General features: G+C 41.9%; 1 protein-coding gene across 6 annotated transcripts in view; it reads right to left on the reverse strand.

The window, feature by feature from the left end:
* Positions 1-20,166: 20,166 nt before the first annotated feature.
* The window catches only part of tbc1d4 (TBC1 domain family, member 4), a 49,917-nt gene continuing 46,090 nt past the window's right edge, over positions 20,167-23,993 (reverse strand). For all 6 annotated transcript variants that reach the window (XM_012864344.3, XM_012864341.3, XM_012864342.3 and 3 more), the window contains one exon: positions 20,167-23,945. In XM_012864344.3, coding sequence (XP_012719798.2) covers positions 23,715-23,945 — 231 coding nt within the window. In that variant the 3' untranslated portion in view covers positions 20,167-23,714. The remainder of the gene's footprint in view (positions 23,946-23,993) is intronic.

A 23,993-nucleotide genomic window follows, 5' to 3' on the forward strand; every position in this document is an offset into this window, starting at 1 on the left:
CGCGTAAATGAATTTGAAAAGGATCTATTCAAGAAAGCTCTGATTGGCAAGAATGCCTCATTTTACCTTCTCACTGATGCAATGCAGGTTGTTTTCTGTTATCCTAGTGGCAGGAAGTGGGGAGGTGAGGAAGTGTGAGTGTGAAGATGGATGGATGGACAGGCGGGAGGTCTGACAGAGAAACAAGGTTGGAAAAAAAATAATATAATAAAAGGGTGTGGTGTTGTTTTGAGAGAGAAAAAAAATGTAGGCGGCAAGGAGAGAAACAGAGAAATCTGGAGCGAGGCATGGACGGAGAAGGAGACGAGCAAGGCTGGCATTAATGATGGGTGCGCCCGAGGCCACACAAGTACAGCTGTCTCCTCTCCCAACTTCAGCAATGTCAGATTGGTATAATAAAACTCAGTGCGCTGATCTGTGCTCGCAGGAATGGCTGGGTGGCTCGGGATGGAGAAAAATAAACAAACAAAATCCACATCCAACTCTGATTCATGAACAGATTCATAATACAGTCTCTCTTGCAAAAGTATTCCCACCTATTGAATTTTTTTTTTTTTTTTACATTTTGTGACATTACAACTACCAACTTGAGTGAATTTTAGTGAGGTTTTGTGTGACTGGTAAAACAAGTAGTGCACATTTGTAAAGTGTAAATAAAACGATGCATAGTTTTTCTGCACTCGTTGCATAAATGCAAATCTGAAAAGTGTGGCATGCATTTATATACAGCCTTCCTGAAGTAGTGTTTTGTTTTTTTAGAACCACTAGTCACTGCAGGCATACCTGGAAGTTTTTTTGGTGTAGCAATTTAGCCCCAGATATGCTCCACTCTAAACACTTTTACATCACCGCTTGAAGAAAATACCCTCAGCAAAATCTTGCCTGCACCTTGTTTTAGCACAGCTAAAAGGCAACGAAAAGTAAGGAACATTTTGTTGAAGTGAGTGTATTGTCCTTCATTTGAGCAGGTAAATAAGATTTTCTGCCAATGGAATGAGTATTTTGACCTAATTAGATAATTAAATATACTGTACTTGAAATAGGATGATGGAAATGAGTTGCTCCTATTTTAAGTGCATAAATGATGGGGGTGGTGTTCAGGGTGATGTACTGTTAATGTTTGCGAAAAGGCCAAAAATTTAGTTTTGGATTAATCTGATGGAACAGGACTTCTTATGGCTTTCTTTTCACAAAGACTTCCTTATATATTCTATAAAAGCCAAATTAATGGAGTGCATGACTAAGATCTGATTCATATCTTTTAGATGCTTTTGTGTCAACTACACCAAAAAGCCTGTGTGGCATGTATTTCACCATTTTGTACCAAACTGCTATGGTTTACAAGGATTCTCAGCGAACGACTGCATGCAGCCTAGATTTTTCAGAACTGTGTCGATTGTGCGTACTGACAATAAATACAAAGGATGGCGCTGTACGCACAGCAGATTAAAGATGAGAGGGTCATGATTTAGAGCCACAAACACGGCGGAGTGGCTTCTGGATTATTTAAACTGCAGCAGCCTGTCAGAGTCATTATTTCTGTTTCTGAACACAACGTCACTCAGAAACAGCTGCCGTCGCATCATCGATCCAGATGCCTGGGACATATGAAACCGTTTTTAATGTAAAACCTCTGCTATTTTCTTTTGTTTTATAAAACACAATATTACGCTGCATGCATAATATGCATGCTTCAAGTGCTGCGGCATTTGAAGCATGCGGCGGTTGTTATGCTGCTTCATTACGCATGATCCTGCTGTGAGCTTTCCCCTCGACCTGCTCCTGCTCTTGTAGATTGTTACATTTCATAACCTTTTGTTATCACCTCTCACAGCGGCAGGTTTTTCAGATCAACCTCCACCCTGACCAGATTTCCCCTGTATGCGCAAGTACGCATGCCGAAGGCTGAGTTTGAAGGTGTTCTCCTAGCTCAGGGGTCTGCAACCTGTGGCTCTGGAGCCGCAAGTGGCTCTTTGGACCTTCCATGGTTTTGAAATGTAATAATGATAAGAAAAGCAGGTTTTTACCAGTTTTTTCTTGGAATAACTGCTTTTAATTTTCACAACAGAATGATACTAAAAGTGCCAGTAATACTTAATTTTAAATCAATATTTTTTCATTATGTTGGAAACTATTTTATTTATTTTATTTTATTTTTATTTATCCTTTATTTAACCAGGTAATACCCATTGAGATTAAAAATCTCTTTTGCAAGGGAGACCTGGCCAAGATAGGCATCGAAATTACATCACATCATTACATACGTACAAAGACACACACATAAAAGCCAAATATGCACTTACAATAAAATCTCAATTAAAACATTGACATGTGAGGGAGTCCAACTCAAAGCATCTCATTCTCAGCTTAAAAATACTCAAAGGAACCAATTTACTAAGTTTCAAGTTATTGAAAGTTAGTAAATTGTTTCAATAACTCCATTACTCCATCTGGGTCCCTTATATGTTTTTTTTTTACATCATTATCCACAAATATCAACATCTCACCCATCCTCTTTTTTTAAACCTCAAAATAGACATGAAGGGTGTTTATTTAACAATGACAACTTATTTCCTACAGTAGATATCTGTCAAAAATTAGAACTTGTCTTTTTTGAAAAGGCTAGGCAACATTTGCGGCTCTGAACAAGTTTAATTCAAGTGGACTGTAGGCAGAATGGCTCTTTAGACTGTAAAGGTTGCAGGCCCCTGTCCTAGCTGATGTTTCGTGTTTGTGCTCCAAACAGGCCCAGTGAGGCATGGACTTCTGCGTACCTTTAACCCACTAGCATTGTTCTTAAGCTCTTTTATTTGTCTATCGTAACCCCAAATTCTAGAAGTATAGCCGTAGCCCTTGGGGCTCTGCGCTTCACTGTTCTACACAGCCTGGATGGCTATAGAAAAACAAAATAGGCTATTTGGGAACTGATTGTCCGGTCCCAGGATCATTTATTGTCAATGATAGCCGGGCAGTCATGGGCAGGATCCAGAACAAGAATGAAGAAGGGTAAATGTTGGCAGACTTTGCAAAGAGGACGAAAATGGCTGTAGCAAATACTTTCTTCCAGGAGAGGCAGGAACACAGGATGACTTACATGAGCAAAGGTGGGAGCACAAATGCTTTGAGGATGTTGCTGGAGAAGTATGGAGAAGGTCAAAGGGAGCTGCATTGTGTTTGTGTAAATCCGGAGAAAGCATATTATAGAGTGCCGAGAGAAGAGTGGTGGTGTTGTATGAGGGAATCTGGAGTAGCAGAGAAGCATGTTGGCAAAGGACATGTATGGGAGCTGTGAGACAGCGGTGAGGTGTGCAGTGGCTGCAACAGAGGAGTTCAAGGTGAAAGTGGGACTGCATCAAGGATCGGCTCAAGGATGTTTTCAGATGACATTGTGATCAGGGGTGAGAGCAGGAAACCGGTGGAGGAAAATTCTATAGAGTTGGAGGTTTGCCATGGAAATGAGAGGAATGAAGGAATTCATTTGTCTGAATGAGATGGACCCACATGGAGCTGTGAGGTTACATGGAGCAGAGATAAAGAAGGTGGAGGACTTTAAGGACTTGGAGTCATCCGTCCATGGCAACAACAGATGTGGAAAGAGGTCAAGAAATGTGTCCAAGCAAGTTGGAACGGGAGGAGAAAAGTTTCAGATGTGTGTGATAAAAGAGTATCAGAAAGAATGAAAGGTGCATGAGACTGTGGTGAGACCAGTGATGTTGTGTGGTTTAGACAAAGTGGCCCTGAGGAAGAGACAAAAGGCAGAGCAGGAGTTAGAAGAGGTGAAGATGTAGACGTTCTCTTTGGGAGTGACGGGCATGTTTGGGATCAGGAATGAACATCAGAGGGACAGCTCATGTTGGATGTTTTGAAGATAAAGTCAAAGAAGCCCAACTGAGATAGTTTGGACATGTACAGAGGAGGGATAGTGAGAGCATCGGTAGAAGGATGCTGAGGCTGGAACTGCCAGGCAGGAGGCCAAGAGGAAGACCAAAGAGTGCTGTTATGGATGGAGCTAAAGAAGGAATGAAGGTAGTTGGTGTGAGAGAAGAAGATGCAGAAGATAGTGTTAGATGGAGACAGATGACTCGCTGTGGCGACCTCTGAAAGTGGAAAGCCAAAAGAAGATGATTCTTGGATGCTCCAGCGGTTGTTTTAAACTTGGGGAAATTGTTTCATAAAGTAACTATGATTTAAAGCTCTCCCCAGCTCTATCCAGGATAACCTGTATACTATCCTCCCTGGTCTCCACAATGTTGTTCTCTAATAAACCTCTAAGGCCTTCACAGAACAGTTGGATTAATACCATGATGAAGTTCTCCTCACACGGGCTTCGTTTACAAATTAGGAGTGGTCTACAAACACGTTTGTTTCATTTACACTTATTGGAGTAAAGCTTTTCAGATTTTCATTTGTCAAAAAGCATGTATGATTTTCAAAGCATTCACTAAGCACTACTTAAAAACGGCAACACTGAAGTTTGTGGTCAGAACGTAAAAGAATATAAAAAGATTTAAGGTGCGTATATAACTATGAAAGAAGCTGTATGCCCTCACAGATAATTGCGGCTGAGAGATGCTCTGATGCTCTAATTTGTTGCAGCCTCTCCCGGAACTTCTTGCTTTCACAGAGTTTCCAAGGGTTGACATCAGAGTGCGTCCAGAGTGCACTGAGTCACACACATACACGAGCTCTGCCCATCACCTTCCCTTTGTGCTGTTGTCCTTTGTGGCCTTGTGAAAAGGTAAAAAGCATGATGTCAGATGCTCCAGACCCATGTCACACCCGGCCACTTATCAGTACACCATACACCCAGATCTTACAGGGCTTGACCATGGACACACAGGCAAGTAAAGTCCGCCCCAGGACTGCCTGTGCAGCCTGTGCTTGATCTTGATATGCACTTTTGTTTGATGGAGCCACGTGTGGGAGGATATCTGCTTGTCTGACTCATTCCATGTCTGCCTGACCACCCCCTCGCTCCAGCCTGACCACCCTTACGTCTGAGTTGTGTCTTTCTCCTACTCCGCTGTGTTTGTCTCATCATTGCCGAGGTGTTGGGGTCCAGGCATGTAGCCACTGGATAATCTGATTAGAGAGGGGGCTCAGGCAGAAAGTCTCCACTCTGATCACCTCAGTCACCTGGGACTGTGGTCATAGCTGTTTGGGGAGGAGATTCCCATACAGGGGGGGAAAAAATGTGTTTTTGAGATTTTCAGACGTGTTAGTTCTGGTTTGTGGACATCTGGTTTCACCTTCTTTTAACCCTGCTTTCAAAAACCCTGTCTGCTTATTCTGAGCATTCCCGATTGACTCTTTTCACATTTTGTTATGTTACAACCACACATGTCAATGTATTTTATTGGGAATTTATGTGCCCGGCCCGCACAAACTAGTGCATTACCTTGATGTGAAAGAAAAATTATAGTGTATTAAATAAAAAAAACAAAGCTTTGAACATCTCTTAGAGCACCGATAACTCATCGTATTACAACTGAAATAGCACAGCCTACTGAGACATGGCCATCCAACTACATTGTTGGGCCAGGCTAGGAGCGAAATATTTAGAAACACATCCAGAATCGTACTCTGACCACGCTGCAAACTTCCACAGTTTAGGTGGGGAATCTGTTGGCAGCAGTTAGCTGTAGACTTCATAAAGCTGGCCTGTATGGACGCGCGACGAGAAGAAAGCTTTGGTTAAAAGCCTGAAGAAGTTTGCAGTTTGCCAAAAGCCACATAAAGGACACAGCAAAAGTGTGCAAGAAGGTGCTGTTAAGGTGAGACTAAAATGAAACTTTTTGGCTTATTTGTAAAACAAAATGTGTGGTGAAAAACTGACAATGCACATCCGCCCAGAAAACACTCACAGTAAATAGTGACAGTGGCAGCATCATGCTGTGGGGATGGATGCCTCTTTCCAACAGAGACAGTGAAATTTATCAGAGCTAATGGGAAGATAGATGAAATATTTGATGTTTCCTGGAGCACCATCAGATCCATCATCTTCAAATGGAAAGCACACGGTGCCCCAAAAAGAGAGGGCCGTTCAACCATAACTCCGCATGCACAAGACCGTCTGACTTTGCTCTTCCGCTTTGCAGGGGGAAATCGCATTACAAAAAAATCTCCACTCTGGTCTTATTTCTTTCTACTGAGGCCTTCCTCTTCTTCTCATAAACATGAACGTGGTTCGCTTCTTGCAACTCTCAGCCATGTTTAAAGTCTACTGTGAGGGCAGTGGAGCTATAATGAACGGCTAACCGCTAAGCTAACCGGATACATAAACCCTAAGTGTGCATGCGCAGCCAGCAAGCGGAACCAAGGAAGGAAAGAGCACGGACACTGGCGTTATGTGAGTGCATCAGAATGATTGGCAAGTGGGACAACCAATAGATAAGGGGATACTCCCGGAACTTGAGGGATAGAGGAGAGAGCAGGAACAAAACAATGACAGATTACAGTGGTTAGAGTTTCTACAGGCCTGCAACTCCCACGGAGATCTATTTTTTAACCTCCTTTTTGTGAATATGCAATGTATTGACTTTCAGGATGGAAGGACAATTTTAGCCAGAATAACAAAAATTGTTTCTGAACAGGATTACCAACTATAGCTTTAAGAAAGCCAATCAGAAGCTGTGAAAGATTTAATACTGGGATGGATGTTCACCTTCCTGTTGGACCACAACCTTAAACATACACCCAGGGTTATAATGGGATGGATCCAGATCAAAGCATTTTCATGTGTCAGAACGGCCCGGTTTAAGTCCCCACCTAAATCCAGCTGTGAACCCACGGCAAGACTTCAAAACTGATGTTTGTCACGCAGCAAAAGACGCAGGGAAACGCATTTCTTTTTAGAATTTTCTACGGGAAAACACTGCATGGCAAACATGTTTAATTCTCCTTCCAGTTCACAATTATGGCAATTTTATTTGTATAGCACATTTGAGTACAAGGACAGCGCAAAGAGCTTTACATGATTAAAAGATAGGAAAATAAAAACAGAATAAGAACAAGTTGGAATAAAATGTAGAATAATTGAAACAAAATAAAAACATGGGAAAATGGAAACTAAAAGCAAATATTAAAAACAGCTGGACTACAAACTTATGATGCTTCAGTTAACAGTTTAATTAGAACAGTCAAAGGCAATCCTAAACAAATGTGTTTTTAATCTTGATTTTTTTTTTTTTTTTAACTCAGGCTTTCAGCACTTTTACAGTTTTCTGGAGGTTTGTTCCAGATAAGTGGAGCATAGGAACTAAATGCTGCTTTTCTGCACTACTTTGTGCTGATATATCACTTAAAACGTCAACACACCTAGAATTTGTGATTTTAATCCGCCCCAATATGAACAACTTTACAAATGAATACTTTTGCAGGGCACTGCATGAGGAATGAGCGGGGTCAGCGTTTCTATCGGAGCCTAGAGTGCATCCTTATGGACTGTACAAACATGTAAATCTGCGATTCCCTTGTGTCAGGGCATACAAAGTGTGGTCTTTGGGTCCCGAGAGGCTCCACAGATGCACAAAGCATTTCATTAGGTAAGCCAGGCATTATTCCCCAGCATGTTCTGCAAATGTCCCTGGGGCTTTTGTTGAGTGCATGTGTTGTCAGACCGCTGAGGGGAAAAGGTGGAGCGAGGACGAGTGGCTCTTGTCAGGATAGAGACGAGGAAGGTTTAGACATGACAGACATCTCATTAATCACAAGACTCTCCAGGCAGTATTTGGGGACCCATACCTGCTCGCTGTGGAGGAAACCAAAGGACTTGACTGGACCGAGTGTCGGAAGAGCGCGTGTTGGTTTAGTGGCGCGTTTCTTCTGCGGCTTCATTATTGCCCCTTTCCCTCTGTCATTCCCCGCTGTGGTCGTGCACCATCAGCCCCTCTGGCGGCTCCCTCCATGACAGGTACAGACGGAGAGAAACGCTCTGTAGGAAGCAAATCTGTCACCGTGCTAACTAAAACATGTCAGAGTGAAAGTGCTGCGTGTCTAAGAGCAGCAGTGCCCGAGCTGTGTGGATAGCTGATTGGAATTCAGGCTGTTACAGCAAAGTGTTTATTTCACAGCTTCAGAGGAGGAGTAGACAATGGAAGAGCTTCGGAAGAGATGGAACAGCCGGTTGCAGCGGAGAACCAAAGATCGGGAGGAAGAAATCAAGGCACAGCTGAACCGTACAGCCAAGTCTGCATGTCTGTGTGTGTGTGTGTGTGTTCCTGTCCTCAGGGAAGCCTCTTTCTCTCTCTTGGCTAGACTGAGCCCACCTGAGCCCCCCCTTCCCTCCCTCACCCCACCCCTGCAGCTGTTTCACTCACTAACTGTCTTCAAATCTTACCCCCAGCCTCCATCAGTCACACTAACTCCTGATCGCTGTATCTACAAGCCTGGCACTTCTCACCCAGGCCCTCTGACATGTAGTTTCACAGTGGCACAATGCTTGAGCCCCCGCCTTGAGAACCACATTATTGATTTGAATCATGGAAAACTATGTTGGAAAGTTACAGCTGAGCAGCTGCTGAGATAATCCACGACCTGCAATACTCTGCGCTGATGGCTGTGGCCATGTGTTTTCAACTGAATTGACTCCAGCGTGTAGACTGCTCCACAAGCACAGCGGTATAAATTCCCATATAAGGGAGAAGGAGCCTTTCTAACCTCCTTCCTCCTCCTCCTCCTCCTTCTCCACCCCATAACTCCTTTACTGAAACTAGCTCATACTGTACACTTAACCCCCCTAAGACACAAATGCACAAAAACAGCCATGATCTTAGAAAGAGCTGGGAACAGTTTAATGTTCAGCTCTGAAGCTTGTTTCAGTGTACAATTTAGAAGCATCATTATAAAACAGATATGAACTTAAAATCCTCATTCTCCTATAGTGTCTTGCAAAAGTATTTCCCCTCACCCCAACCTTGTCTTTTTTACTTATTGTGTTACATTCCCCCCTGCAACTGATCAATCTTATTTGATGTGATGGATCTGCCCAAAATAGTCTTTTAAAATTGGAGAGAAAACAATTTGTGCACCCACCCCACAGTGTAAACACACCTTTTTCTGAAATGCCCCCAGAGGCTGCAACATCACTAAGCAAGAGGCATCACACCATAAAGATCAAGGAGCTCTACCAACAAGTCAGGGACAGAGCTTGACAAGTCAGGGTGGGGTAACAAAAATATTTAAATATTTGATGTTTCCTGGAGCACCATCAGATCCATCATCTTCAAATGGAAAGCACATGGTGCCCCAAAAAGAGAGGGCCAGTCAGCCAAACTCACAGTCCAAGGAAGGAGGGCATCAATCAGAGAGGCTGCACAGAGACCAGAGGTAACCCTGAAGGAGCTGCAGAGCTCCACAGCAGACTGGAGGACCTGTCCACAGGACCACAGTAAACCATACGCAAAATTTCACTTTTCCATCTGCCTGCAACTTTATACTTGAGTAACTCAAGTATAACGCAGACCAGTCTTTAGGCATCATAACTTTTTTTTTTTTTTTACTTAAGCATGTTCAAGTGGTGATCTGCTTTGAGCTTTCAGAGGTTCAGGTGTTCCTGAAAACAATCTTAAATTGTTTCTCACGAGCTTCAAGAACAGTGAATGTGCCTTGCTGTGAAGAACTGGTCTTTCGTCTGAGGCTGCTGTGAAGCTGGGTTAGTTAGACTGCAGTTAGTCATTGATTTTAGTTTTGCACATTTTTTTAAGCCAATGCATTTCATGACAAACCCACAAACATGATAATCTATATAGGCTACATACATCCTGGCCACATTATGAAGTGTGCTGTACTAGTACACGGTTGGACTCCATTTGCCTAAAGATCTGCTAATTATTTCATACTGTAGATTTCAATGAAAAAAAAAACATCAGAGTGTCATGAATCAGAAACAGAGGACCCTGAATTCAGCCAGACAAGCAAAGGTTGAAATAAAAAGCTGATTTATTAACACAGCAAAAAAACAAAAGAGGGCACCAAGCCAAAAGGCAAGGAGGCAGTGTCTAAAAAAACTCAAACAGTCCACAGCCAACAACCTAAAATAAACTGGTCAAGAGTCAGGCTGGTTTAATAACAAAAAGAGCAGAACAGGTCAAATAATCCAGGTAAAAACTAACAGAATCAGGTTGGGTACAGGCAGACAGGCAAAACAGGATCAGACTTACCCCAGGCAAGAAAAAACACAATGACCGTGCAAGGGGCAGAGGCAGGTATAAGTAGGGGCAGGTGAACAGAATGAAACTAATTACCAGACTAGGTGGAGCTGAACAGGGAAGTGGCTGGAGGTGGAACTGAACTGACTGAATAACTGGCATGTGAAAACAGGTTAAACTAAAACAGTTCAAGAACCAATCTAGAACACAAAATAAATGACAAGACCCATCCTAAGATGGAACCAAGACTGAAACAGGACACAAGCTGAAATAGAAAACAAGAACCCATAAACAGAAACTAAACTAAGGCAGGAACTCAAACTATGACACAGAGATATTAATCCACTTTGACATCACAGCTGACAATATTTCACCAGTTCCCCCGCATCCCAAAGGCGCTCTGTTGGATTGTCATCCGGTGACTGTGGATGTTGTCGAAGTGAACTCATTGTCATGTTCAAGAAACCAGGTTGAGAAGATGTTGACAAGGGTATGGGTTCAAGGATGGACATACTCAGCAACAATACTCTGGTATGTTGTGGCCTTAAACAATACTCAGTTTGTACTAAGGAGTTCAGTGTGTAGTGTACTGAGAAAATATCCTCCACACCATTATACTACCACCACCAGCAAGAATCATCTGAATGAAGCAGGAGACCAGAGGATGCAGGCGGTGACAGAACAGAACAGGCGATGTGGACCGGGGAACCACCATAACGGGCAAAGCAAGCAGCTGGAACTCATGGGGAAACAGGCAGAACTGCAGCACGCAGACACAGGCAACTTTATCGGAAGAGGCCAGCTGGCTGAGGACACAGGAACTGGTAGAGGAAGGGCACATCACAAAAGACGAGAAGAGATGAGACTTTCTGGGAGTGAGTGGATGTCTGAGGCAGGTATACGTAGGCAGGTGAACAGGTGACCAGAGTTGACAGTAATTACTGCCAGCAGGTGGAGCTGATCTGAGTTGACTGACTGGTGACTGAGGTGTGGACAGAGCTGATTGGTTGGTGTCAGATGACTTTTGGCTGAGGGGAGTGGAAACTAATTATTCCAGAACAAAGCAAACATAAACCTAAATCATGACAGGGACTGTGATGCCGCCTGTCCTTGCAACCGCCTGCTTGTAGCAGCTCAGTGTATCAAGGTCGGTGTCACATATAAAACAGTTTAATGTAAAGACTTCATTGTGCCGAAAAAGTTGTAAAAATTGAGCACATACCTGTGCACAACTGTGCACATACCCGTACAAGTGGACCTCTGGAGAGTGAACAACGCCCGAGTATTTGGAGGTCTTTACATGAATGCACTTTTACTTTCGACATTACAGTCAGGAAGTCTTGTAGACAGCTAAAGGGTCTGATCAGGTTGTGACACAGTGTACCGTAATGCTCCGAATACCCATTGAGGGGAGCTGGTTCGTTGCTTACCAAAGATGTACTTACACATTTTAAAAGATTTTTGAGCGCATTGTACCACATAAAAATCGCAAAGATGATCATATATAAAAGACGCACCGGATTATAAGGTGCCCCTTTAACTTTTGAGAAGATGTAAGGATTTTAAATGTGCCTTATAGTTCGAAAAATACAGGTATATAACACATCAGTTTCAAACCAACACAATGCTAGCACTGTGCTAGCTGTTTAACACTGTTAAACACAGCTAGTATAGTGCTAACTAGGTGCTAATGTACAGCATAACCATGAAACCACAGAACGTTTTGCAAAAGCAACATGTTTCCAAGTTGTTTACAATATTCAAAATCTACTAACCATGTTGGGCAATGTATGGAAATGTAAGTGAGAAGTATTCTGATGGATTTAGTTAGATTTCTGGTGGCTTTTAGGGGTGAAAAAGCCACTTCTGGCGTCGGCCGAACCTCTTCCGGTTTCCGCCGAAATGCCCGAATAAATGTAATTTAACCAATCATTAAGCCCCCTAATGGAGTGAAAGGAGAGAATCCTACACATTGCTGTGATGATTACTGATAACCCCTGCTATTCATACTACTGACTGCAGATTCAGACCAAATGGTATGGAGAAAAGGAAAAAGGCAAGGCTATTCTTGCCCTCCGCCTCACCCCGTCACACTATTGTGCCCCACCCCAACCAGCCAACCCCCCACTATTTGAGACCTACTGAATGAGTCTGACAATTCTCTGACCTGTGACATTAATATGACATTTTCAGCCACAGAAAAGGATCTTTTCCTTTTTTTAAACCCGTTATTTTTAACCTGAGAGAAGGTTGTAAGTATAAATCCTAATAGATCAGCAGTGTTGGAAATCCTCAGATCAACCAGCCTGGTATCAACCGCTCCACGTTCAAAGTGACTTAAATCCCCTTTTACCTCGATCTGATGCTTGGTTTGAAAATTAATAAGTACAACTAAAGGTCTTAGTCCATTAAGTTACCACCATTTAATAGGCTGGGTCACTATTTGTGTTAACAAGCAACTAAATCGGTGAATCTAATAAAGTTTCTACTTTATTAGATTCACCGTATGTATAAAGCTGTAGCTACAGTACCCAGGAGGTATAATTACAAACTCTAGACATTGAAAACTGCTTGACCTGAAGATGACCTGAGCAGATCTTTTCATGTGTTTTTTTAACCAAGTACTAACACATTTTATGCGGGCAACTCCCAACCAACTGCAAATCAGGGGACAGTTGTTTTGACAGCCGCACTACTGACTGGTGCTTATAGATGTTACATCATCAGTAGGACTGGCATACAGTAGGGCTGATTCATTGAGTTTATATATATAAAAAAAAAAAAACTATTCCTTGAAAAAAAAAAAAGCAGAAGGCAAAAACCATCTGAGGACTCCCACAGATAATCTGTCATCACAGGTTTTCAACTTTTTTTCTGGGTGATGTACAAAAAAAATTGAAGACCTAACTTCTCAGGTCCATGCGCATTCAGGAAGTGGTGCTGTTTTCCCCTTTTTTCATTTTTGGTTTCAAACGAACAAATTGCCCGAATGTACACGGACCTTCTCAATAAACCTTAGTGTGTAACAAGCACATAACGTATTGCCATTGTTCATTGTTAATGCTCACTTTCACACTTTTTTCAACTGGTGGGAGACCAAGGGTGGAGCGGGTGGTTGTGACTTCCAGCGCCAGTAGGCCTGTTAGCAACAAAAGTAGATTACACATTTTTTGTCAGTTTTATGTGCTGAAACATAGGTGGGACTTCTATTTGAGTTTCCAACGTGTAACTCTGAATTTCTGACTTCCGAGTACAAACCAAACGTACCAGGAGCTCATCATGTCATGAGCAGGTTTCACATTCTGATGAACTGCGAAGGGGCCACTTATCAAAAAAAAAAGAATTGTAAGTCAGGTGTTATTTGCTGCTTGTTAAACCAACTAAAGTGTTCTTCAAATAGCAAAAGAAACCTCAATCCAAATTCTCCATAACATCTTCAAATTGGTATTATACACGTTGACTTGGTCTTGGAAAAGACCCCAACAAAAGTTGTTGGGGTGTTTAGCACCATCCATCTTTCCTCAACATCTCCTTTAATGTCTAAAAATTGACTAATTTGTAGACATTTGACTATGGTTCCACTTTGCCCTTAATAAAGACATTAAGTAAAAATTTACAAAAAGGCAAAAAATACACACACACACACACACACACACGTAAACAGTGACACCTGTTGATGCTCCACCCCTCTGATTGAAAGAGGAGTAGATGAAGGAGCATATGTGGTATGAACAGAGTTGTCAGAATTCTGGTGTAAAGGGGAGGGGGACCTTATTTTATGATTTGTTGACCTCCCATGGCCTCCTCCACGTCTCCTGATGCACTGGCCTGTCTCCTGGTAGCACCTCCATGAATTGGACTCTATGCTGACAGACACAGCAAACCTTGCCACAGCTCGCATTGATGTGCCATCCTGGATGAGCTGCACTACCTGAGCCACTTGTGTGGGTTGTAGACTCTGTCTCATGCTACCACTAGAGTGTAAGCACCGCCAGCATTCAAAAGTGACCAAGACATCTGCCAGAAAGCAGAGGAACTTAGAAGTGTTCTGTGATCACCACCTGCAGAACCACTGCTTTATTAGTGGGTCTTGCTAATTGCCTCTAGTTTCCACCTGTTGTCTGTTCCATTTGCACAGCAGCAGGTGAAACTGATTGTCAATCAGTGTTGCTTCTTAAGTGGACAGTTTGATTTCACAGAAATGTATATATATATATATATATATATATATATATATATGGGCTGGGCAACGATTAAAATTTTTAATCGCGATTAATCGCATAATTTGCCCGATTAATCATGATTAATCGCATTGTATGCGCAAACTCCAAGAATGAATTCAAAAGTAGTGTAAAGAGCACTTTTATTTTAATGTTCTGCTGCCATATGAACAAAAGTGTTGTAATTTGTAGCACTTATTTTATACTGGATATTTTCAACCCATCTATTGAATTTAGTGCACTAGTTGATCTTTTCTTCATAAGAGAACAGCAGGCACTGCAGCCAAAATATGGCCTTTTTTGACCTGCTGTATATTAGCCAGTCCCTAAGCTTGATGTATCATGAAACTGTTGACCTTTTGGGTTTTGTGGTTTTTATTTTATTATTACAATTAAATAATAATAATAATAATAATAATAATAATAATAATAATAATAATAATAATAATAATAATAATAATAATAACAATAATGTTATGTTCAGTGTTTTTTCGCTAATCCACCTCTTATATATTTCAATCCTTATGTAATTTTGTCTGTGTTGTGTGCACCTGCCTGTTGCTTTAATCCTATAAATTTCCCCGTCATGGGATTAAAAAAAGGATTAGCTAATGTTATCTTATCTTAAATGACATTTTTTAATATATGTACTGGGTTCTTTCAAGGTCTTAATTACATTTTCTGTGTGGGCTCCAGTAACATATGATAGATAATAGCTACTTTGAAAGTTAACATGAACTGCTGCTGAAGATGAACACTGATCTACCTGGATGTTCCCTGGAGGACTGAAACGCCTCAGTCAGAGACGTCTGTGGGTCTGTCGGGGCAATGACAGAAGTTTCGTCTCCTCTCTCCGTTTCTGTGGCTCGACGTTTTCATGTTTTTTCACGTGCTTAGATAAATTTGTTGTGTTTCCACTGAAATGAACCGGCTTTTTACAAAACATACAGCTTGATTTCATTTACGGTATTAAAATAAAGCCAAACGGTGCTACTTTCCCTGTTCATATTTTTTCGCTGCTGCGGTCTCTCTCAGCTGTTTGTGTGTTAAGTTTGTGTGAGAGATAAGTGGGCGGGCCAGGCTGAGCCTGGGTGCTGATTGGCTGGCGCCGCTGAGCCATGTACAAGAGGGGAGGGGGAGCGGGAGAGTGCTGCCATGACAGCGCGCTGCAGTCAGCGCGTGTGCTGACTGACACTGAATGAAAGCATGTGAGCAACATGCCTTAATGCGCGATAAAATAAATATCGCTGTTAATAGTCTAATGAATTAACACGAAATTAACGCGTTAACTTGCCCAGCCCTAATATATTATATATATATATATATATATATATATATATATATATAGATAGATAGATAGATAGATAGATAGATAGATAGATAGATAGATAGATAGATAGATAGATAGATAGATAGATAGATAGATAGATAGATAGAGAGAGTCTAGTAGTCTAGTATTAATTTGACTTTTATGTTTATAGGTTCAGATTGCCTCTATCCTGCTGTCATTTCTAAGTTAGATTGAATAAATCATTTACTTGCGCTAGTCCACCCAGCCTTGCGTGGCCTGTAGACCTGATTCTGAAGGTGTAATTCGTGTGTGAAGTTACTTGAGAATCTGAAGTTTGCTGTGTTAGCTGTGGTGTGTTGCATGTTCAATTTGCTGTGACTGCATGGTTGTGGTTTATCACTCAGATTTATATCAGGATCCCCACTGACTTTCAGGGTATTGTTAACTACGTAATTATTGCTGGCTGGACAACTGGGACTTAAGTGCAACATTCATGTACCAATTAATCTTCCATGTTCACTTAATCCAGTGACTTTAGTTGAATCTGCATTGCAACACATGTTTCTCCAAAAGAGGAAGACAGTTGGATTGATGCAGATAAGCATGGTGTCAGTCTGGGCTCTCTGAGTAAATGTTCATCTCAGTGTTGGCCTGGGGGGCTGGTTTTTGTAAAAAAGCGCTCTGGGGAACCACTAACAGGTGGAGGCCGGCACTGTGAGTTTCTGGTGGAGAATGTCTGGGTTGATGGTGTTAAAGGCCAAGCTTAAGTCCACCAATGGGATCCTAGCATATGTCCCTGGATGGTTGAGGTGCTGCAGGATGACATATAGTCCCAGGTTGAGAGCATCATCCGCCGTCCTGTTTGCCTGGTACAGCAGATTCTTTAACACCAGTAAGTGGTGTTAATTGCATAAAACAAACACAGCCTGGGTCCTGACACCATTTGGGTGCTCCGTTAAAGTCCAATGGTTCAAGGAACTGTCTGTCTATGATACAAGGTCCGGATCAGCAGTGCCGTCGTGAATTTGTGTTAGAATACCCTTTTCTGAAAAATTGTCAAAGCGTCTCCCTCTAGATGGTGTTCCAAGACAGGGATCAATACCAACACGTCGGATCAACCCGCACAAATCTGGTAGGAGGGACGGAGGTTAGCGGGAAGCAGAGTGGGAGGCAGGGATGGGTCGAAGAATGAAGATAGCGAAGAAAAAAACAACATAAGCAGAGTTGATAAGCCTTCAGCAGAGGAAGTGTTGTTCTGGGCCAATCCCCCTATGGAGACTCTGCGTCCCACTGCTGCCCTGCTGCAGGATGTGTCCTCGTGTGGGAATACACGAGGAATGCAGTCCCTTTTGTTTAGCGTGCGATAGGCTTCTAGTTGGCGGTCACTTGTGTGTCTCATGGGTGACAAGCTGCAGGCTTGGCAAAGGCTGATCAGAGCGACACTCCAGCAGTCCTTTCTGGGTAAGGCCCTCCTAGGGAAACAATGGCTGAGCTCATAGCTGCTATCTTTCAAAGTCCCTCCTTGGCCAACGAAACCCGTGACGGGCTTTCTCTCTGATTTTTTTTTTTTATATTTATAAACCACACATTGGACAAACGGCTAAGAAGAGCCAGCGAAGTACCTCCACAAGCCAGAACAACTCAAAAACCTTTCCCTGACATCTCCCACAATGTTCCTGCAGCACAGAAGTTTTCAAGACTTCTCCTGTCTGCCACTGGCGTATTTCGTCAGCTTTGCTAAGGACACACATAGTGCTGAGAAACGCAGGTTTCTTTTTAAAGGAATTGTCAGGAGTCAGTTAGTTGGTGCTGAAATACGATTTTCTGACAGATAAACTGTGCTATTATCTGTATTTTATGTATACAACCCACCTAATAGAAAAAAGCGTGTTTATAGAACTTGCTGCAAAGATTTAAAAATCCCTTCCCGGCAAAGGCTACACGAACCCACCGTAGTTCATGCTTAAATGATGTCCTTTAATGGGTAAAAAATGAATAAATTAAATAAAACATCCACCTGAAAATAGTACGAGGACTATGCTGACAGTAAAACTCAGGCAATTTACAAAGAGTGTGTGCTCCAGCTCAGTTTTGCTGGCAATAATGAAGAGAAAATTATGCAGTGGTGAGAACGACAAAAAAAAAAAGGATCCTTTAAGAAGGAATGAGGCCTGTCCTGGATAAGGTGACGCACGCCGGCGGGCGTTGGATGCACATGACTGAGATAAGCTGCGCATTTGGGAATGTATTATTGCTTCAGGTGTTTCATAATGAATTAGAATCTCATTGAACATTTAAGTTATTCAGTAATTCAAAATTATTTTAAATTAAATGTAAAGTATGATTAAGATTCATTATACGCATAAAGTGTTTATTTCTGCAAAAATGTGCGATGATTATGGGATTATTCAGATTCAGATTCCCTCCTCAGCCAAGTTACAAGGAGGCTTATTGCCTCCATGCAACATTGTTTTGATGCAGCATTTTATGCAAAATGAGACCAAATGTTTCAGTACTGAATGCAGATACTGTACAGCAACATGGACATACCTTTTGGCATGCCATCCTTTTTTTATTAAAGTCATTTTATTTTGTCTTGGAATTTTTATGGGAGACATAATTTTATGTTTCACTTTTTTGGATTTAATTAACATTTTTACTTATCTTGTATTTTATTGAGATGCAAGTGTAAAGAGTTTGGAAGACCTTATATCACAACTTCACCATGACACATTTTGCATGTTGTAGGGGAAAGAGTCATGGAATTATTTGCCCTTTCTATAGTTTTGAACTGTCAGCTTTTTAGAAAATATTTTTAAAAACATCAGAAAGGAAGGACCAAACATGAAAGGTAACAAAATCAACTTTATAGAAACATTCCTTTAGAAAAAATGTAATATATTCAGTATTGTCAATTAAATCTAGTGGAGTCTTCTTCACCCCTTACATCATGTTATTATGAGAAGAGGTGTGGCACAATAAAATGTGCTGAAGCTCAACAAGATCCAAATTTTTCTGGCAAAACTTTACCTCCTGCCAAGATGCGTGGAGAGGGACAGCGCTGGTGAGGTGAAGACGCCGGCAACATTTTTTGCAAGACGGAGTAACAAACTTTACCAAGAATGTGGTTGGTACCGCTGTATTTCTGGAGTCTTCCCCTCACAAGATTTCATGCCCTAAAATCCTCCAGTGTGGCTGTATTTAAACAGTTCTGCAAAGAAGATTGGGCAAAATGTCCTCCACAGCATTGGAAAAGACTCATTGTCAGCTATTGCAAAGTGGTGGCTTATCAATCCAAAGACATCGATAATATCCATACTAGCATAGTGAGAGTGATACTTTAGTTTCAGATGCATTCTTCTATGCATTGCTATGGCTGCCAAAGAGGCGAAAGCCAGGTCACCGCGGCCGGACCTGCAGGCACACTCCCCACCCAAAGTGGTGTAAATTATTTTTCTCTCCATCTCATAAAATATTTTGTTTTGATTTGCTCTTAAATGATCATTCTTTGCTCTTTATTTAGGGAAAAATAGAATTTTTCTCTTAACCATATTAATATTATGTTATTGAATTTTTTTGTGTATTTTTTTTGTCACTTATAAACTTTATCCACATTCCAGACTATGTTTTAACAAAATAATTCAAAGGGGGGAAAAAAACACCTAAAGCCAGATGTTTGATGGTATATCAACCTTCATCAGTGTCAGCGATACGGATCCATACCAAAATATGCAGTATCGCACACCTCTGTCACAAGCAGTTGCCACCAAGGTTGGCACGGTTACTTATTAGCTTTAGGGGAAGATTGCTTTCTCACATCAGGTATTAATAAATGAGCGCATCCTTGGAAAACAATCTGTATTCAGTCAGGTCATCTTTTTCTCAGTAATATTTGGTTTGTTTGATATATTTAAATGCAAAAAAAAGAAGAGCAAAAGGGCAAATCTGGGTTGTTTTTTTTCACAGCACTCAGGACGGTGTTCCAGGGTTTAAAATAAAATCGAAATACCTTCCTTGCCCCACAATAGGGAAATTCAGCAAGCCAACAAACGACGTGGCAAAAGCTTTACTTTATTGCAGCTAGGGAAATTATCTGTAGCCATATATAATTTTAGCTTTTGTTTATACATTTCACATCTTTGATAACAGCGTACCGTTAGCTAAAATGCTTTGGAGTTCATTTTGCTCCACACTGCAGAGCAGTGAGTCACACGTGATCGGGGGACAGAAGTCCACAATTTAAGTCTAACTCGTGTACAAGGCTGAATCTAACGTCTACTGAGAGATTTTTCATATTTTGTGTCCAATGTGGAAATGTAGTTCTAAAAACCCAGATAAAAGGACAACTCTTAATAATAAAAAACCTTTATGCTTACCCTAGCTCTTTTGAGCGATAATGTCGTCAGTTGAAGGCAACGTCCTAACCTTGGGGGACTAAAGGAGCAGGATTTCTTTATTTGAGCTCATGCTGGGAAGAGACATATTTTGGGACATGAGCAGACAGAGAACAAGGTAAGGTGAGGTTTATTTGGTGTATTCAGGACAGTTTCTTTGCTTCAGTGTAGCCCTCATGTTGACAGTTTAAACAGTGATACGAGGACTCAAGATGCAGAGCCTTCACTGAACCCAACAGAACATCGGCTGAAACCTTCTGCCAGTTCAACTCCAAGGCGCGTTTACAGAGCTCCAACGCACAGTGAAAAAGTATGAAATGTAAGTATTGTCCAGGCCGGGATATCTATGGAGTACTGAGAAGAGATTGATTCCTCCATCCGCTAATCCGTTTGAACGTCCACCCATCCATCCATTAACCTTCAAGTCGTTCTTCCATCACTTTGACCACATGTTTCCATTTGTTTGATCATTCATCTATGTGATGGACAACCCACCCATCCATCTGTCCTCCCATCCATTCATCCGTCCATCCCACTATCCACCTGTTTACCCATTCTTCCATCATTTTGACCATCTGTCCATCTATCCATCCATCCTTCAATCTGATCATCCAAGAATCCATCCATCCATCCATCCCTCCGTCTGTCCTTCCATTCAACTACACACTTTTTTATGTTTATCTATTCATCCATCCATCCATCCATCCATCCAGTTTGTGGTGTTTTTTTTTTTTGGAGGTTCCATAGTTAAAGCCTGAACACTGTAGAAATGTAAATGTTGTAAATTTATACTTAGGAAATCAGCTAAAAAGGACAGAAGGCCGACACTTTAGTGTACAATATGCGACTGTGACATGAAATGCACAGGGTCGCAGTATACAGAGCATTGCAAGGCAAAAGAAAATAAAAGTTGTGTAATCGTGAGAAAAAAAGACATTACATTTCTTATGAAGTACTCAAGTTTTTTGTGACCAATATTTGGCATTGTTTCAAGTTTTCGTTGAAGCAACATCCAAAAAAAAAAAAAAAAAAGAAAAAAAAAGAAAAAAACTTCAGCCAGAGCCCATAAAACTTATAATACACCGCTGCATTTTGGATGAATTCATTCATATTTTTCAGGAAATAAAGCACATCTTTGGTTCAATGGTCTTATTACTAAGATGTACAAATACTGCAGTAATACAAACTACAGGCAAAGGCTTAGTTCCTCTCCGCCGCAGTCATCCTTTAAAAGTTGTAGTTTTTTTTTTTTTAAGCAGTCATTTGATATGTCTTGCAGGGTAAATCCATGCAGTTCATTTCTCTGTTACACCTCAATCAACATAAGGAAAGTCTGTTTTCGGCGATATCTTAAGGCCTTATTTACATAACAGCAAATGACATCTTGTGTGAATCGGCTGCTGTAACTTAAAAGTAAAGAAGTGCACCAGGCATATGCACGCGCTCGCTAAACAAGCGTCCTCAGGGACTGAAGTACCGGAATATAAAAAACTTTGCACTTAAACTGAGACAAATGTGTCGCCGTCACTTGTCTCTAAGGGCAGGAAGTCTGACAGACACTTTCTTGTTTTGTGGCAGAAGTGACCCTAATTTAATTGTAAAAAAAGTGTTTATTTTTTTCCACCTAAAAAGAAAACAAAAACAACCAGAACAGGTTTTTCACTTGAATAAAAAGCGATAGTGATTCACACCTGGAGGTGGGATGAAACGAAATCAAAGCAGAAACCAGGGACAGAGCTTTTAAATCATATAAAGCGTCTGTCCATACAGTCAACCAGTTCACTGCAGCGTGTGTGTGTGTACTGTATAAAAAAAAAACAAAAAAAAAACAAGATTCATTATCGCTGAGGGGGAAACTCAAGTGTCCTTAGACTCATTTTAGCTCCTTTCTTCTTTCTCTGCCTGACTATAACTCTTGATTTTTGGACATGTGTCAAACAGCGGCGTACCTCAGGCACAATAAAGTGCCTTTCAAAGGTATTCATGCCCATTAAACCTGTCCATATTTTGTCAAGCTACGAGTTTTAATTTGTTATACAGATGTTACATCATAGACCCACACAACGTAACGCAGAACTGTAAAGTGGAAGGAATGACACGTAGAAAATTTCCAAATAGAAATCTGGAAAATGTGCTGTGTAACGGCATTCATCCTCCCCGAGCCAAATCCTTTGCAGAACCACCTTTCTCTGCAATCACAGCTGCAAGAGTACATCTCCACCAGCTTTGTGCATCTAAAGATTGAACATTTATCTCCATTTCTCTTTTGCAAAAGAGCTCAGTCTCAGTCGGATGGGATGGAGAGCATCTGTGAACATCAGTTTTCTAGCGCTGGCGCAGATCCTGGATCGGGTTAAGGTCTAGACTTTGACTGGCCTATTCTAACACATAAATATAATTTATGTGTTAGAATGGGTATCACATAAATATAATTTATGTGTTAGACATACTTAGAGGACGACGAGTAGTTATCCAATCCACCTGAGCTGCTGACCTCTGCAGCTCCTCCAGACAAGATGCTGTTTGTTCACTAATGAACTCCAAGAGTGCATGAGCCTGGGTGTGTGTGTCCTGTGCGACAGCCACAATGTTTCATTTTCCTTCTATTTCCCAATTATATGCCACTTTCTATCGATATATTGGAATAAAGCATGCGAAAATACAGACATTTTCATCGAGACAAAACGGGAAACGGTTCAATGGCTATGAATACTTTGGAGAGGTGCCGCAGAAACTGAAAATTAGCGGTGCCTCGCAGAGCTTTTTTTTTTTTTTTTTTTTTTTTTTGTTCTTAAGTGCAGCAGCGCGTACATTCGGATCACGTCTCCGCGCCTCAGTCTGTTTAGTCTGCGCCTCCTGGGGAGCGCGAGTTCTGCCACGGAGTCTGAAGGCGGTGCTAAAACGGAGACGTCTGAGGCGGCCAGCGTCTTACAGGAAGCCGAGGAGGCAGGCGACTTCACATCCTGCCCGAGATCTGGAAGAAACGTTTCCTCCTCGAAAAGAAACAAAAAAAACAACAACAACGGTACGAAAGATCTTAAGTGATGTGACCCCCCCTTAGAACTGCTGAAGATTGCGGTGAAAGAATGAATGCTATTAGAACGACCCACGGGGAGACATTACATTCATACATTCATAAAAAAAAAAATGTAAGCGCTTAAAATGTATTAAAGCGACGAGGCAAGGCGTCCATCGGAGACAAAAGTGGAAAAAAGAACAAAACCTCGCGGATCACACGCTGCTAGCGGCTGTGAGCAGGCCTGAAAAAGGTCTACCAGGTGATGTGCTTCTGTGGAGCTACTCTGGCAGGCAGTGAATACATCAAGGCAGTGCTAGCAAGGAAATTCCCCCCCTCCCCACTTTCTAATTAGCACAAAAGATCCGACCATTGAGGGACGATGTGGGACTGGATTGTACCTTCAAACCGGTGGTGAATCAGATGAGACAAACGGAGGCTTTTCTGCACAACCCGAAACAACTCTCGACAGTTTCACTGAAACCACCCTCCCACCGCTCTTTCGTCTGCGCGCAAACCCAACAGATATGTTTTCCACACGGTCCGTCTTTCTCGAACATTTACAAAACGCTGTCACACTTCATCACAGAAGTAAAGTGTAGCTCATCACCCCCCCATTCCCCCATTCCCCCCCCTCTGTTGCCATCAGGGCTTCTTGGCTGCGGTTTTGGCTTTCCCGTTGGGTCCCGTTTTCATCTGGGTCATCTCCACATCTGTCAGGGCGTCTGGGGGGAGGCTGGAGCGCATGCGTTCAATGGTCCTCTGGTAGGCTGCCCTCTCTTGCTCCAGGGAGCGAATCATGTGCTTCATTTTGCTCTCCCGAGAGAGGAAGTTCTCCACGCTCGTCTCCAGGGTCTGGATCTTCTGCCGCGCAGCCTGCGGGACACAAAGATTTGCACCTCAGTCAACGGCGAAACAAAGCGG

The sequence above is a fragment of the Fundulus heteroclitus genome, chromosome 7 (genome assembly GCF_011125445.2).
Source record: "Fundulus heteroclitus isolate FHET01 chromosome 7, MU-UCD_Fhet_4.1, whole genome shotgun sequence".
Classification (NCBI taxonomy): domain Eukaryota; kingdom Metazoa; phylum Chordata; class Actinopteri; order Cyprinodontiformes; family Fundulidae; genus Fundulus; species Fundulus heteroclitus.